The 15,294-nt window shown below is 58.8% G+C and overlaps 1 protein-coding gene across 16 annotated transcripts in view; it reads right to left on the bottom strand.

The window, feature by feature from the left end:
- RALGDS (ral guanine nucleotide dissociation stimulator) overlaps nt 1-15,294 on the bottom strand; it is a 51,016-nt gene that overhangs the window by 23,477 nt on the left and 12,245 nt on the right. For 5 of the 16 annotated variants that reach the window (XM_081590716.1, XM_081590717.1, XM_081590721.1 and 2 more), the window contains exon 1: nt 11,760-11,930. The exons of 7 other annotated variants lie outside the window; for them this stretch is intronic. In XM_081590716.1, the coding sequence (XP_081446842.1) occupies nt 11,760-11,861 (102 nt within the window). In that variant the 5' untranslated portion in view covers nt 11,862-11,930. Of the gene's footprint in view, nt 1-2,441; nt 2,792-10,610; nt 10,776-11,759; nt 11,931-15,294 lie in introns of those variants that run through there. 4 more of the 16 variants (XM_081590715.1, XM_081590726.1, XM_081590728.1 and 1 more) reach the window with 4 other exon arrangements.

The following is a 15,294-nucleotide window of genomic DNA, read 5'->3' as shown; positions in this document are numbered from 1 at the left end:
AACAGGCGCCTAACAGAGAACACAGCCCAGGTTCAAATCCTGGCTGCACCCTCGCTGGCTGCGTGTATGTTCAAAGACTCCACTTCTCTGAGCTCCAGTGTTAGTTGCTCAGTCCTGTCGACTCTTTCCGATCCCCTGGACTGTGGTCCGCCAAGCTCCTCTGTCCATAGGATTCTCCAGGCAGGAATACTGGAGTGGGTTGCCATTCCCTTCTCCAGGAGATCTACCCGACCCTGGGATCAAACCAGGTCTCCGGCACTGCAGGCAGATTCTTTACCACCTGAGCCATGAGGGAAGCCTTCTGAGCTTGGCATGTAGTCAAGAGGGTTGGTCAAAGTGAGCTCAGATGAGGGAGTCACGTCTGCAGCCAGTAGGTACTGTGGACGCTGGGACACACACCCCTGCCCCGCCTGGCTGAGTCGGTGGCCTGCACAGAGATGGGGGTCACGAGCCCAGGGACCTCCAGGAAGCACGCAACCGTGCCGGCAGAGCTGGCTCAGCAGTGGCCTGGCTCCGGATCGTGATGAGCAGATGCCCAGATGTGTGAGGACATCTGGCAGCGCTGAGAGGGAAGGACGGGGCGGAGGCTTGGTAGGAAAAGGGGGCCTGGGGAGGAAACAGAAACTGCCTCGTGGTTTCCAGACAGGACAGGGACCACAGGCGGCCGCCTCAGCTCTGGCAGGCCACCGCGACCAGGAAATTGGCTGCGGGGGGCGGGGGGGCGGTGCTGGCAGGAGGGACAGGGACTCCCCACGCCCTCCCCCGCTCACGGTAAATGGTCATTGTGTTTGGTTTCCGGCAGTGGCCTTCTCTCCTGCCAGGACCCTGGCTTTCCTGCACTAGCCAGAAGCTTCCCCTTTGATATATAAACAGCAGCCGGGGCCTGGAGGCCAGTGCCGGGGCCAGAAGGGAGAGGCTAGAGGGGGCGAAGGCAGACCCCTGGGCAGGAGCAGGCCTCAGATCTGCACTCTCCCTTGGCTTCTTGGGGATACAGATGGACAGGGGGAGGGAGGGAGGGAGGAGAAGCAGCCTGGCGGCCTGCCCCTGTGAGTGCGCCGGCCGGACCCTCCAGCACACAAAGCCGGAGGAGCCGCCAGACATAATGAAAGTCAGATGAGCGCCGGGCTGGTGTCAGGCCTCCACCCCCACCCTCCCAGGGGTCTCTTTCCAGCTGCCAGTGAAGACCAGAGCTGTGGGTGGATGAGGGTCGGGGAAGAAGCCTGGCCCTGCCACCCGCCAGGCTCACCAATAAAGAGTCTCCTAGGCCTGCGGTTCTCCCACCAAGAGCTCCCTCCCCCTCTGCCCCCTCCCACACCGGACAAGATGTGCTTTATCCTCAGGTAACTATGCATCCAGACCTTGTCTAGGCACTGGGGACACAGAGAGAGGCCCAAGATCCAGGCTGGCAATTACAGCTCACCGGGGCCTAAAGTAAGAGCGGGGGACACCATGAGGGCCCTAACCAGCATGAGGGCTCAGGACCTCCATTGAGCCCTCTGACCCAGGAACAGCCTCCCTCCGTTCAGGCCCCAGCCCCGGATTCTGCTATCTTGGCCCCGGGCAGGGGGTCAGAGTCAGGTGCATAGTCAGGCAGGACGATGGGGAGGGCACCGCTCCCCATGACCCACCGGCCCCCTCCTCCCCACAGCACCCTGGAATCAGGAGTCCAGCCCTCACCGAGTTCACAAGAGGTACACTCCCCTGCTGAATCCTACCCGCATTCACAAATTCAGGGTGGCAGCGCATTTTCTAATCATGCAGAAGGGAGTCACCCCTCCACCTGAGAGGCCCTTGCCCCAACCTCCCCGCCTGGACACCTGGCCCACAGGTTGGAGGCTTATCTCCCTCTTCCCCCCCACCGTTTTGACCAGCCCTGAACATCAGAGTCCACTTCTGCCCTCCAGGGGGGCTGCCTGGAAGGCCACTGTGGTCCCAACCACCTCTAAGGATTCCCAGAGGCCGCCGCCCTAATCACTAGTGCACCACCTGCGTTTCGAAGCCAAACCGCCTAAGCAGGCCCCCGGGCTGGCCACGAGGATGAAGTACGGCCCAGCCCTGCTGCCGGGAAAGGCAGACTCTGAACAGACGGAGACCGCCGGCGGGAACACTTCTGCCCGGGCTGCAGGGGCAGCGGGGCCGGCACACCTGGGCTCGGGGCGGGCAGGCACTGAGGGGGAGAGAGGGGTCCCAGAGCGGGATCTGGTCCCGAAACTGTTGTGCCCGCCGGGCGGCTGCCCCTATGCCCACCTGGCTGCCCTGGGGGTGGGCGCAAGGGCGGGGGTTTCTGCGGAAGGACCCTCCCCCCGCGCAACTCCCGGGCTGTGGGGTGGTGACCACCACCACCACCGCCACCACCACTCACGGTGGGCGATCCGCTAAGCGCGCTGCGTCCCCACCCACTCCTCGCTCGGCCGGGCGCCGGGCCGGCGAGGCTCACCCACCTCCAGGCGCGGCAGGTCGGGGTCGAGCTGCGTGAAGCTGTGCAGCACCACCGGGCAGCTGTCGTGGCCGCCCACCTCCAGGCGCACGGCGTCCCACACGCTGCGGCTCCGCCGGGAGCCCGGAAACAGCGACTCGGCGCCGCCCGCAGGCCCGGCCGCCTCGGCCCACATGCGCTGCACCATGGGCGGCTCGAAGCGGCGCAGGCGGCCGGCCGGGCCGCGGGACCCGAGGCGGCGCGGGCGCGGGGCCGGCCCGGCGCGCAGCGGGGGCGGCGGCGGCGGCTGCGGGCCGCGCGGCTCGGCGCTGCCTGCGCTCTGCGCGCGCCAGCCGGCCCCGCGGAGGTCAGGCCGGGGGCGGGGCCGGGGCTGGCCCTCCGGGGGCGGGGCCTGCGGCGTCGAGGGCGGGGCTGGAGTCGCCGGAGGGGCGGGGCTGGAGAAGCCGAAGGGGCGTGTGCACACGCGCGCGCGCGTCCCCGCCAAGTGTTGCCCGCCTGTTTGCGTCTTAGGGAAGAGCACGTGTCGTGTGTGTGTGTGTGTGTGTGTGTGTGTGTGTGTGTGTGTGTGTGTGTTGGCTCCGGATACAGACCACAGTTAGGCCCTTTGTGCGGGAGCGGGCGCTGTGCACGGGTTGTGTAGGTGTGTGGCTGGAGTACGTGTTGACATGCGGCCAAGCAGTGGGTGTCCACCTGCGACAGACTCCAGTTAAGCCCCTCACTAGCCCTGTGGCCTAAGACAAGTTGCTTAACTTCTCTGAGCTTCAGTTTCTTCATCCAGGAAGATCACAGCAGGTAATGACTGTATGGCAGGCACTCAGCCAGGTGCCTGTACCTGGCTATGTGCTCCTGAGTCCTGGAGGACCGGGTCCTCCTTGCACCCCTTTTTTTGGCCTTCTTGAGGGTCAGGGTTATGACCAACCTAGACAGCGTATCAAAAAGCAGAGACATTACTTTGCCAACAAAGGTCCGTCTAGTCAAAGCTATGGTTTTTCCAGTAGTTGTATATGGTTGTGAGAGTTGGACTATAAAGAAAGCTGAGCACCGACGAATTGTTGCTTTTGAACTGTGGTATTGGAGAAGACTCTTGAGAGTCCCTTGGACAACAAGGAGATCCAACCAGTCCATCCTAAAGGAAATCAATCCTGAATATTCATTGGAAGGACTGATGCTGAAGCTGAAACTCCAATACTTTGGCCACCTGATGTGAAGAACTGACTCATTTGAAAAGACCCTGATGCTGGGAAAGATTGAAGGTGGAAGGAGAAGGGGACGACAGAGGATGAGATGTTTGGATGGCATCACCGACTTGATGGACATGAGTTTGAGTAAACTCTGGGAGTTGGTGATGGACAGGAAGGCCTGGCGTGCTGCAGTCCATGGGGTCACAGAGTCGGACACGACTGAGCAACTGAATTAACTGAGGGTCAGGGTGTGGTGCTGGGGGAGGGGCCTCTGCCGGGGCTCTCTCAGCCCTAAGGCTACCCGGAGGAGGTACTGGCAGAAAGGAGGTGGAGGAGGGGCAGTCAGGGGAGTAAGGGGGAAGAGTCCACACCAAGCATGACCAGCTTGGGGGTCCACATTCAAGAGTGAAGGATCACTAGGGACTCAGGCCAGCCATGTACCTGCCACTAGCCCGGTCAGCTAGGACCCCTGGAAGCTTGAGTACTCGAGGTCTCCAGGTAGCCTTCCCTTGAGGATGCTGAGGGCTGGGGAGCCTCAGCTGCTCTTTCTAGAAACCAGTGAGGAGGCAAGTAGACATGAATGAACAGGGCCCTCCCTCACACCAACACACTGCCCAGGCCTGCCCCTCCTGGCCTCAGTTCTCAGCCCTCTCAGGGGTTTGCGGTCGCTGTCAGCAGCCCTGGCAATGCCACCCACCTCTCCAGAACTGGTTCCGTACCACTGGGCCTCTATTTCCCATTTGCAAAATGAGAGGGCGGGTCCAGACTCCTCATTCCATAAGCATGCCTGGCTTACCAATCGTGAGCCCCGCCGCAGGTATCCATGGACAGTGGGGCCCCAGCCGCTCCCTCTGACCTGTGTGTCCACCTGGGCAGCTTGAGCACCTGCCACACGGTCCTCCCTCAGCCACAAGGAAGGCTTTGACAAAGACCCATGGAGGACAGCTTGAGGATTTCTATTACAGGCATTAAAAACCTTCATGGCATGAAAAAACATGCACATATGCATAACCGAATACCTTTGCTGTACACATCAGAAATTAAGATAACACTGTAAATCAACTCTGCTTCAATAAAATAAAATTTTAGAAAACACTCATGCCCTTAGATTTGACAACCTCACTCTTAGGAAGTAATCTTAAGAAAGCATTCAGAGTGGGGATGTGGATTTCCATGTACTACTCTGGATTTGTACTACTCATTACAGGCTATAGGGGCTCAGACAGCGAAGAATCAACCTGCAATGCAGGAGCTGCAGGAGATGCGGGTTTGATCCCTGGGTCGGGAGGATCCCTTGGAGAAGGGAATGGCAACCCACTCCAATATCCTTGGAGAATTCCACAGACAGAGGAGCCTGGCGGGCTACAGTCCATGGGGTCGCAAAGAGTTGGACACAACTGAGCAACTAACACCTTCACTTTCAAAGGAATTCACTCAAACACTCCGTGCAGGCTCACTGACAAGACCCCGCGTGCCATGACCCACCATACGTGGACCATCACATAGGGAGTTGTTTTCCAGTCGCTCAGCTGTGTCCGACTGTTTGCAACCTCATGGACTGCAACACGCCAGGCTTCCCTGTCCTTCATCATCTCCCAGAGGGAGATGCTCGGCTATGAAAGTGAAAATGAAAGTGAAGTCGCTCAGTCCTGTCCGACACTTGCAACCCCGTGGACTATATAGCCTGCCAGGCTCCTCCGTCCATGGGATTTTCCAGGCAAGGATACTGCAGGGGGTTGCCATTTCCTTCTCCAGGGGATCTTCCCGACCCAGGGATTGAACTGGGGTCTCCCACACTGCAGGCAGACTCTACCGTCTGAGCCACCAGGGAAGCCCACAAGTCAGAAACCCAGGATACAGCACAGGCTTTCAGAAGCTGACATTACACGTGTGCATATGACTACAGGGACCTACTTTGCAAAAGTAATGGTGGTTATCTCTGGGCAGTGCTACACATTTCTTTTTAAGTCTCAGAAATTTGCTAATTTTTCTAAAATATTTTAGTGATCACACATACATAATAGTAAACACTGGGTTTTGTTTGTTGTTTTTGTTTTTAAAACAAGATTTGGCTTGGGGCGGAGATCCCAGGAAGGCTGTCTAGGAAGCCCCAGGGGAGGGTGAGATGGGTGGAGCATGTATGTTCAGAAAGGAATGAGGCTCTCCAAGAGAAGTGAGGGGTGACCTCCAGGCTGGACACTGCCTTGGGCTACAAACTTCTCCCTGAGTCAGGCTCTCAGGGCCTGGGGAACTGAGCACCTGATTGCACTCACTTTATCTCTTCTGGGTTCCTTTTATCTCCTTTCTCCCAGGGAGGGGCCTGGCAAGCAAGCTTATGCCCACTTTACAGCTGGGAAAGAGGCCCATGGAGGCCAAGTGACTTCTGAGCGCACTAGGTTCACCACCTCTCTGACCTTGAAGGTCAAGGGGCCTGGGGTGAGGGGGCCCCAAGCCGACTGGAGAGGTAAGGACAGGGGAGCTCCATCCACACTACACAGCAACACAGCTGGCGGGGCTGCCTCCCATCCAGCTACCCAGACATCATCTGCTCGGAGGAGGTCGGGGTGGGGGGGGTCCCTCTCGTTGGTGTCTGTCTGATGAGTGTCTGTCCCCGTCCCTGACTTGCTTGCTCCTGCTTTGGGGGTCTCCTCCTGGGTCCTGAGAGGCTTGCTCACTGCTCCAGCTGCCTGCACACACACACACACACACACACACCTAGTTCCCAGGGTGTCGTGTAGTGCAGAACCCAGCACTGAAATGCCTGGGTTTGAAGCCCAACTCCACGCCTTTCTTATTGTGTGGCCCTCCCTTCTGGCCAATGCCCACCCTCCGCACCACCTGCTGCCCCCCTCAAGTCACCGTATTTTCAAGGCACAGCTTTCTCCTGTTTAGAAAAGGGACAGCACAGGTAAAGCACCTTAACGGGGGCTGAGAAGGGACTTCCCTGGTGGTCCAGTGGCTAAAAGTCTAAAACTCTGCTCCTGATGCAGGGGCCACGGGTTCGATCCCTGATCACGGAACTAGATCCCACATGCCACAACTAAGACCCAATGTGGCCAAATAAATAAATATTTAAAAAACCAAACCAAACCAGGGGCTGAGAATCACCGGGCACCTCGCATGTGCAAGGCCCTCTCCCCAGCCCTCAAGCACCTCGTCTCACGATACTCCCTCCAAGCTGCCAGGGAGATGTCTTCCCAAGGGCAGGGCAGCCCTAAAGAGAGGCAACCGGCACTGCAGGTACCGCATGGAAGACCACAGAGCCGCCCAGGAAGTGCTCTTGCCGAAAACCTAACCTGAATCCAGCCAGGCCTCTGCGCTCAACGACCACTGGGGGAACGACAGGGTGCAGAAGAGCACATTAAACGCAGACGAGCACGCACCCCACAAATGCCAGACTCTGGGGATCTTCGCAGGACAGACCACCCAGTCCCTTCAACAAATACACTTCAGGGGAAAATGGAGATTAAAATAAAGGTGGGACATGCAACCAAAAGCAACATGTGGATTCTGGACTGGGATTTGAACAGGCAACTGTACAAAAAACAAAACACACAAAAAAACAGCCTAAGGAACAACTGGGATGATTTGAACACTACTGGATATCTGTCTGAGAAAGCTCAGGGAGACAGTGAAGGACAGGGAAGCCTGGCACGCTGCTGTCCGTGGGGTCGCAAAGAGTCGGACACGACTGAGCGACTCAACAACTGGCTCTCTGATGATAGCTGACATCATTTTTTGGATGTGATCACGGGATTTCGGTTACTATTAGAGTAACCTATTGAAATATTGACGGACGGAGCCGTGTGCCTGAGGTCTGTGTCAACCTTGTCCGCGGTGGGGAAGGAGGGCCTGTAAGAGAAGCAGCAAGAGCGACCCCGCAGCAGGGTTGAGGAAAGCTGCATGTCTTTCTGCCATTTTCTCCACTTTTGTGTTCTGGGGAATTTTCCATAATAGATGTTAAGAAAGAAAAAGGACACAGTTGATTTCGATTCATCCTCTAATGCTGCTGAGGCTCTGTCAGCCCTGAAGGGAGGGCAGCAATCCCTAGATCTGCAGCACACCGCGGTGACCCCACCCGCTTCACCACTTCCCACGCTGCTGTGGCTCTCAGAGCATCCAGACAACATGAGGGCCCGAGGCGCTGGGCAGAATGGAACCACGAGGCTCAGATGGGGCTCGTGACCTCAGGCCAGTCTGAAATCGAAGCTCTGTTCACCCAGGCCCTTGGAGGGTCTGCTGGGCTGGAGACACAAAGCTCTGTACAAAGTGCAGGGTTTTATGAATGGGGATCACTCCCTGCTTTCCTGCTCCTGCTCACAGCTCACCCCATCCTAGCCATCCCAGGTCCCCAACCTTTCCCCGGGGGGCAAGGGGGCGCACCTGTCCCTCCCTGGAGATCACAAGGAGCCCTGGATAACATCGCTGTACAGACCGCTCCTGTAATCAGGATGCTCCCCGCACAGGAAGCGTAAAAGACAGGTTTTGAGCTGACAGCCGGGAAGAGAACTGAGCCAAGCCCAGCCCACATGTGTTTTGGTTGGCATGCAAAGTGTTTTTCAATTTTTGAGCCAACAGTAAAAGGTCAGGTGACTTCATATAAAAATCCCCATTTCTGGCTGCTCCTACAACTTGGGACAATCCAGCCACACCAGGTCTGTGTCCCCACGTGACGGGAGGCTGGGTGGGAGCTGACGGGCACTTGTCCTTTGCAGCCAGGCCTTGTGCTCACGGGTTTGTCCCAGGCCCCGCTGGGCCTCCTGTCACTCCCTGGCTCACAGGCCCCTGAGTAGCTGCCTTCGGTTTAAGGGAAAGGGATGCTCAGGCCAAACCTCTGGGGCCCCTTTCCCTTCCTGCTCTCATCCAATCACTGGTGCCCAAATGCACAGCAGCCAGAGGGGTCTTGACCCTTCAAAGTTCCCCCTCAACCTCCGCCTTCAGACAAAAGACCAACTGCTTGGTGTGAGCCCAGCTTGTATCTCTGGGGTCCTCTCTCACGATGCCCAGGGAGGCTCACACAGAAAGGCTGCAGGCCCCAGAGCCTGGAGCCATCCTCTCTCTGCCTGGCCCATGCTTCCCACTTTCTACCCACCCCTTTGCTTGGCACAAGGTCCCAGGGAATGGGGTTTGGGCCCAGGATGCCACTCCAGGTACCTGATGGCTCAGAGCAAAAACTGGCTAAAGGCCACATCCAAGTGACAAGGGTCTTGGCCATCACCTCCTCCAACTTCAGTCAAGGTGCCGGAGGGAGCCAGTGACCCAGTAAGGAACAGCAGTCAAGTACCCAGACTCAGTTTGAGCAAGTTCTGGGAGTTGGTGATGGACAGGGAGGCCCGGCGTGCTGCAGTCCATGGGGTCACAAAGGGTCAGACACGACTGAGCGACTGAACTGAACTGACCCAGACTCAGGTCAGGGCTTGGTGGAAAACCTTTCACCTCTCACCAAGCGGGTGGAGGTCACCCAGTCTGTCTTTTCTGATCTATATTTAGAGTCTGGGGAGGTCACGGATGGGGTGTGGCCTGGCCAGGCCCCTAAATCGTTTCCCTGACCTGATGTCACCGTTCCTGGCTGCCTGGGTCCTGGGGTGGCCCTCTGTGGGCGGGTGAGCACACACCTTGGCAGGAGGTGACGCACCTGGGCTGAGTGGGGAGCTGTTGGCACAGTGGGGCGGGCTTAGCGCCACCTCCTCCGCCCCTGGTTCCTGGGAACTTCCAGGGACGGCCTCCTCCTCGGGGCAACGGGGAGTCCCCAGGGGCTGGAGGCCAAGCTCAGAGATGGTCAGGAGGCAGGACATGAAGCTTCCAAACAGCCAGGAGACCATCCGGGGTGGAGGGGTTTGACATCATCACCCCAAATCTCTGACCTCACAGGGCGTTGCTGTCCCAGAGTGAGCAGGACAAGATGAATCAATGCCCGGATCTGTGGAAATGGCCCAGGACTTAGATGCCGGCATTCGGGACCAGCCGTGAGTTGGCTCCCCATCCTCCCCTGAAGAGCGGTGGGCACCCCTGCCCCTGATTCTGACTCTCAGGCTGAGGGGGGCACTCAGGACAAGCACACATGATGTCCAGGGTCTTACAGAGTAAGACCAAGGACCACTCTGATAACTGTCCTCCACTCCCAGAGTGCTCAGGGCCCGACACCCCTAAAGGCCACCTGTCCAATAGGTGCCAGGCCCAAGGTGGGGGTGCAGGAGAGGAGAGAGGAAGAGGAACAGAAGGGGAGGGATTCCCCTGGGGCTCCAGTGGTTAAGACTCCTCGATCCCAATGCAGGGGGCGCGAGTTTGATCCCTGGTCGGGGAATTAAGATCCTGCATGCCATGTAGCGTGGCAGGGAAAAGGGGAGAGGACATAAACAGGAGGAAATGGGCACCGAGACTTGCAACTGAGCCCGAAACATGAGGACAACCTAGAGAGGTCAGAGAGGCAGGGTCTCATCCCTCGAAAAGCCCACACTGACTGGCAGACTGCTGGGCACCTGGGGCAGAGGAGGGGGCCTGCAGGTTTGGGAAACTCTCTTAAAATGCAGAGCCCAGGTGTGTATTCGGGTCCCTGCTCTGCACCTTCCTAGCCTCAGTTTCCCTCTCCCTGAGCCTCAGTTTCCCCATCAGGAGGATGGAGATAATAAAAATAATAATAATAGGAGTAGTAATAGCACCACCACTTGGCTCTCAGGAGAGCAGATGATAAAACAGTGCACAGAAGCTTTGTAATCTGAGAAGAACCACATGAACAGGAGCCGCTAAGACAATCCCCAGCCACACCACCCCGCCCAGGCTGGAGCAAGTAGACAGGCGGCCAGCCAGGTGGGCATACACGGGCTCCAGTGGCAAGCCCCCCCCCCCCCAGCCTCCTCGCTCACATCCAGAATGGAAGATGGAGCCTCTCCAGGCAATTTCCAGCCAAACTCCTTCAACCAGTTCTGATGGGAGGGGAGGAAGTCGAGGGCCCAGGCCACGACCTAGAAGCACCTGTTGCCCTGGAAACTCACCTCGGTGGCGGGTGCCGGCAGAGGCGTCTTTGGCCAAGATGTGGGGCTCTGGAGGGCAGCGTGGCGGGTGACAGCCCACCGCTTGGCAGTCACCACAGAGACACAGGCGAGGAACACCCAGCCCTTCCTGCCCCTGGGCTCGGTGGGCCCGGCTTGCCGGGCCATCGCAGGGAGGCAGGTGGGCCTGGGACGGGCTCCTGGGGAGGCCCTCTGCCAGTCTGCCTGCCCGTCCACTGGCCCTGGGGGAGTCAGTTTCCCGAGTACCTAGGCCTGGTGTCACCCGCGTGGCTGTCATACCTGCTCCTGTGACAAGCAGGGTCAGGAATTCCTGCTCCTACCAGGCTGAGGGCCAGCCAAGGGCGGGTGGACTCTCCCAAGCCGGGCCAGTAGCTCAGCTCAGATCTGCTGTCTTGGGGGGGCCCAGCTGTGTCCCCAACACCCTGAGGCCCTGTCCCCACTCCCCCTGCCTGGAGGAAAAATATCACCACCCAGGGACAAGTCACAGAGATCAAAACAGCTCAGCCAGTGGAGCCACCAGCCAGGTGTGAGTCCAGCCGGGTGCTGTGGGGCACAGGAGACCTGCCTGCCCTCCTCCATTTTCTCTAAGCCAGCATCTCATTCTGGAAGCCTTCCCCATCATTCAGCCCTCAGAACTCCTCCACGCCTGCCACCTAGACATGGGATTTAATTTTAAACAGCTGGGACCAACCTAGGGTTAGCAACTGTTTATTTTGCCAAGTAGGGCAGTTAAAAAAGAAAAAAACTATCACCATCACCATTGTCATCATTCCAGAAAAGATCCCCCAAAAGTAACGAAGAGGGCATACGATCAAAAAAAACGGACAGTCATTAAATGAATATATTTGGCATTAAGGCAAACTCATGACCTTGTCTCCATTTCTCTCATTTCACCGCAGACCAGACATTGAAACCTATGAGTTGAGTCCAACATACCCATTTGACAAATGGAAAAACTGAGGCCCCAGGGATCAGGGACTTGCCCAAGATGTCACAGGGTGAGTCCGGGTCCTGTGTCTGTGCGCACCTGTGCAGAGCCCACATACGTATCCTCCCTGCCCCAGCGTTCAGAGCGCAGATCCCCACACCAAAAGATGCCAGGGTGACCCAAAGCCTGGGTTGCCTCCTTACCCTTCTCGGGCCCTGGCGGGCAGCCAGCTGGGCACACAGGATCTCGGGGGCTGAGAGGAGAGGGGGGTGGACCGGGGCTCCGGAGCCAGCCCACAGGCACATCAGGCCCCCGGTTCTGGCGGAGAGGCAGGGGCCTAGCCTGCCGGCCTGGCGCCAAACTCTGCCTCTCCAAGCGAGCTAGCATATCACATCCTCTTCCGGTGGCTTTGGGGGCGCAGGGGACCTAGCAGAGGAGGCCGCTCAGAGCCGGGGAACCGAGACCTGGTTCCTGCCCCCGCCTGGCGCTGCCTTCCTCTGGGACAGGCACGTTCCTCTTCTCTCTGAGCCTCACTGTTTCTGATCTGTTATGGGAGGGAGTGTGGTATACAGAGGTTTTCAAATTACAGTTTCAAATCCCCCAACCACACTGCTGGGGCAGGAGAATTTCTTTCACGGAAGGATGCCCTGGATGGGGGAGCCCCTGTGGTGGGGGTTTCTAGGGCAGCAGTCCCCAACTTTTTGATATGAGGGACCAATTTCGTGGGAGACAGTTTGTCCATGGACTGGGGGTGAAGGGGATGGTTTGGAGATGATTCAAGCGCGTTACATTTACTGTGCACCTTATTTCTAATCTGAGGCTGCTGCTGATCTGACAGGAGGTACTGGTCCACAGCCCGGAGGTTGGGAACCCCTGCTCTAGGGGATGTGGGTGGGCATCTGGAGGTGGGTGGGCTGAGGGGCAGGGGGTTCCAAGTGAACCCTGAGGCAGCAGCCTTCCTGCCCTCCAGACACCCTCCCCCATGCCTGCACCCACTACGTGTCTCCCGCACTAAAACCCCTCCAAAGGCTTCTGTCCAACCCACAAAAGAACCCAGAGTCCTCGCTGTCCCCTGCCTCCAGGCTCCTCTGACTCAGCCCTGACCACCGCCCCAAGCTCACCTCCCCTCAGGCCCCCTGCTCCTTCTTCCCAGCCACCTTGGCCTTTCCGCACACAGAGACACTTAATCTGGACCTTTGAGAAACAGCAGAGGTGACTGGGCTCTCTGTTAGCAGCTCTGGGACTCTGGGCCAGCGACTTAGCAGCCTCGGTTTCCTCATCTGTCAAATGGGCACAAGGACACTGCCAGATTCAACAAGAACTCGGCACAGCCCTGGTTTCGGGGCGGCACTCTGAGCGTCTCCCGTGGTCATGTGCCTGCCCCTGGGACCTGGCACTTAACATACACTCAGTGAATGCTGGCAGAGATCAGCCCTGCACAGGGGGTACCATGGCCTGGCTCCTCCTCCAAGAGTAAGCTCCAGATGACACCCTGAGGCCTGTTGGGTGCTCAGCATGCAGCCCTACAACTGGATCCCAGGGGATAATTTGGAAACGTTTGTTGTCTAAAAGCAGCAAACATGCCCTGGGCACCGCAAGGCAGCCTTGGTCCCACACAGGTGAGGCCAAGAGGGCTGGCAGACACGATCTGATCTACCTTCCTGAGGATAGGCTGGCATAGCAGGGCTCCCCTGAGTGCTCAATCTTGTTGGGGAGAAGCCCCTGGCAGGCCCCAGAAGGACCTGGGTGAGGCGAGGGACAGCCCTGGGGTGGGGGCGGGCCTGGGAGGACCCCACCCTTGGCCTCTCTCTGCCATGTTGCCAGTTGACTGGTTGTATGACCTCGGGCATCCCGTGATGTAGTTTGACCGCCCTAGATGTGGACCAGTGAGCTCTCCCCAGCCTTTGGGACAGTGGATGAAAAAGGGGACTTGGGCCCAGTGCCCGTGGCAGGGATCAGCGTGAAGTGCGGGGACTAACAAGCCTTTCCAATTGTGTGGACACATTTGGGGGTAGGGGGGAGCTTCCAGAGGCCCTTGAGGAAGCGGGGGTGGGGTTACAGGAACCAACAGGGAACCAGGCTGCCCAGTGAGGTGTGCCTGTGTGTTTATGCCTTAGATTCAACAGGCATTTATTGAGCGTTTTCCCCGGTACCAAGCTCCGTGCCGACTGGCACGTCTGCCACCCATGGCTCCTGAGCGCTCTTCTCCAACCACCCCAACCTCCTGCGCAGGTCAACCTGGCCTAGGAGCCATTTAGGCCATTCTTCTGTGAGCCAGGCCAGGCCCAGGCAGGGCTACCCCAGAGCAGTGGGCCCCCAGCCGCTGGGAAGGCCGAGGGCCTGAGTCACAGGCTAGGGGGCAGGACAGGACCAGCTGCAGGCAAGAAAGGCCGGAGCCCCGAGGAGGCGGAGCCTGGGGAGGGCGGGGCCCGCCCGCCCCGCCTCCCACCCACGTAGTGGGACGGCAAAGACGCCTTTGTTCCCTGCCAGCCTTGTGTCACCACATGGCCCACCCCATCACTGTCACGGCCTGGAACGGAGACGGGCCATGGAGAGCCAGGGCTCTGGGGCTGGGACGGTTAGGGGCGCTCCACTTGCAACACCGCCCCCATTCCACTTTTCTCCACCTCCATCCCCGTGCCCCTCCTGGGCATGGAGCTCCGGGTGGGCGCGGCTTCGGGGAACATTCACACCAGCCCTGAGATGCTAACCTGCCTCCCACACTTGTCCCAGGACACCGCGGTCACGTGACCTGCCGTTAGCGCTCTGCCCACGATGCAGGTGGCCCCAGAATAAGGCACCTGGCCAGCCACACACGGAGCTCAGACCGACAAACCCCACTGGTGGACACACGTGTACGCACAGACATGCGCCCTGAATTCAGCTCTTGGGGCGGGGGGGGGATTCCCGGGGTGGGGGTCCTGCTGCCTCCCGCATCTGGGCATCCCCTCCAGGCTCAGGGCGGGGGCGGGGGGGTGGGTGCAGGGCCCGGCGGGGTGCGAAGCACACTGTTTATAAACACGGCTGGGCTGTCGCTAGGCGCTGTGACTCAGAGCCAGAGTGGTGACTCCTCTTCAGACTGTTTGCTCAGCACAACATCCTGTCCAGGAAGCAGACGGCAGAGGCCCGGGGCCAGGTTTTCACTCCTCTTTCCTGCAGGCTCCTGACCTGACTCGGGGTCCTGCTGGGGGTAGGAGACAGCCCTGGTTCTCCTCCCTCTCGTTTCTGGGAACCCGAGGCCCATCATCAAGTCGCTCAACACACGGTCACCACTGGCCTGCCTCTGCAAGGTGGGGGTGACGCTGCAACCATGCACGCCACTGACCCAGACCCCCAAACCGGGAAAGGGGCTGTGGTCCGGGGCAGGGGTTCCCTCCAAGGCAAACACCCACATTTAGAAGCCTTGCAGGCAGAAGCAGCTACTGATGTCCCCCTAGTCCCAGCCCCGTCCCCCAGAACCCAGCCTGGCCCTGCCCCGGTGCTCCTTGGTGGGACAAAGCACCTTTGCACTCAGCATTTGTGAAACAGATGAAGCCACTGTAATTATATTCTGTTGCAAAACTGAGAAAATTGAGGCCCAGAGAGGGCAAACAAGTTGCCTGCGGCTACACAGCGGGTCAGTGCCATGCCCAGGGCTATGCCTGGGCCTGTTGGGTGTCCAGGGCAGCCTGCTTTCCTCTGCTCAGTTCTGGGTTAAAGTGGATTTGTTCCTGGCAGCACAAGTCCAGCTTGGCACTG

The sequence above is a fragment of the Giraffa tippelskirchi genome, chromosome 4 (genome assembly GCF_054371585.1).
Source record: "Giraffa tippelskirchi isolate mGirTip1 chromosome 4, T2T-mGirTip1v1.2.pri, whole genome shotgun sequence".
Classification (NCBI taxonomy): Eukaryota; Metazoa; Chordata; class Mammalia; order Artiodactyla; family Giraffidae; genus Giraffa; species Giraffa tippelskirchi.
Note: the sequence above shows the minus strand (reverse complement) of the source record. Positions and strands in the feature narration are given on the sequence as shown.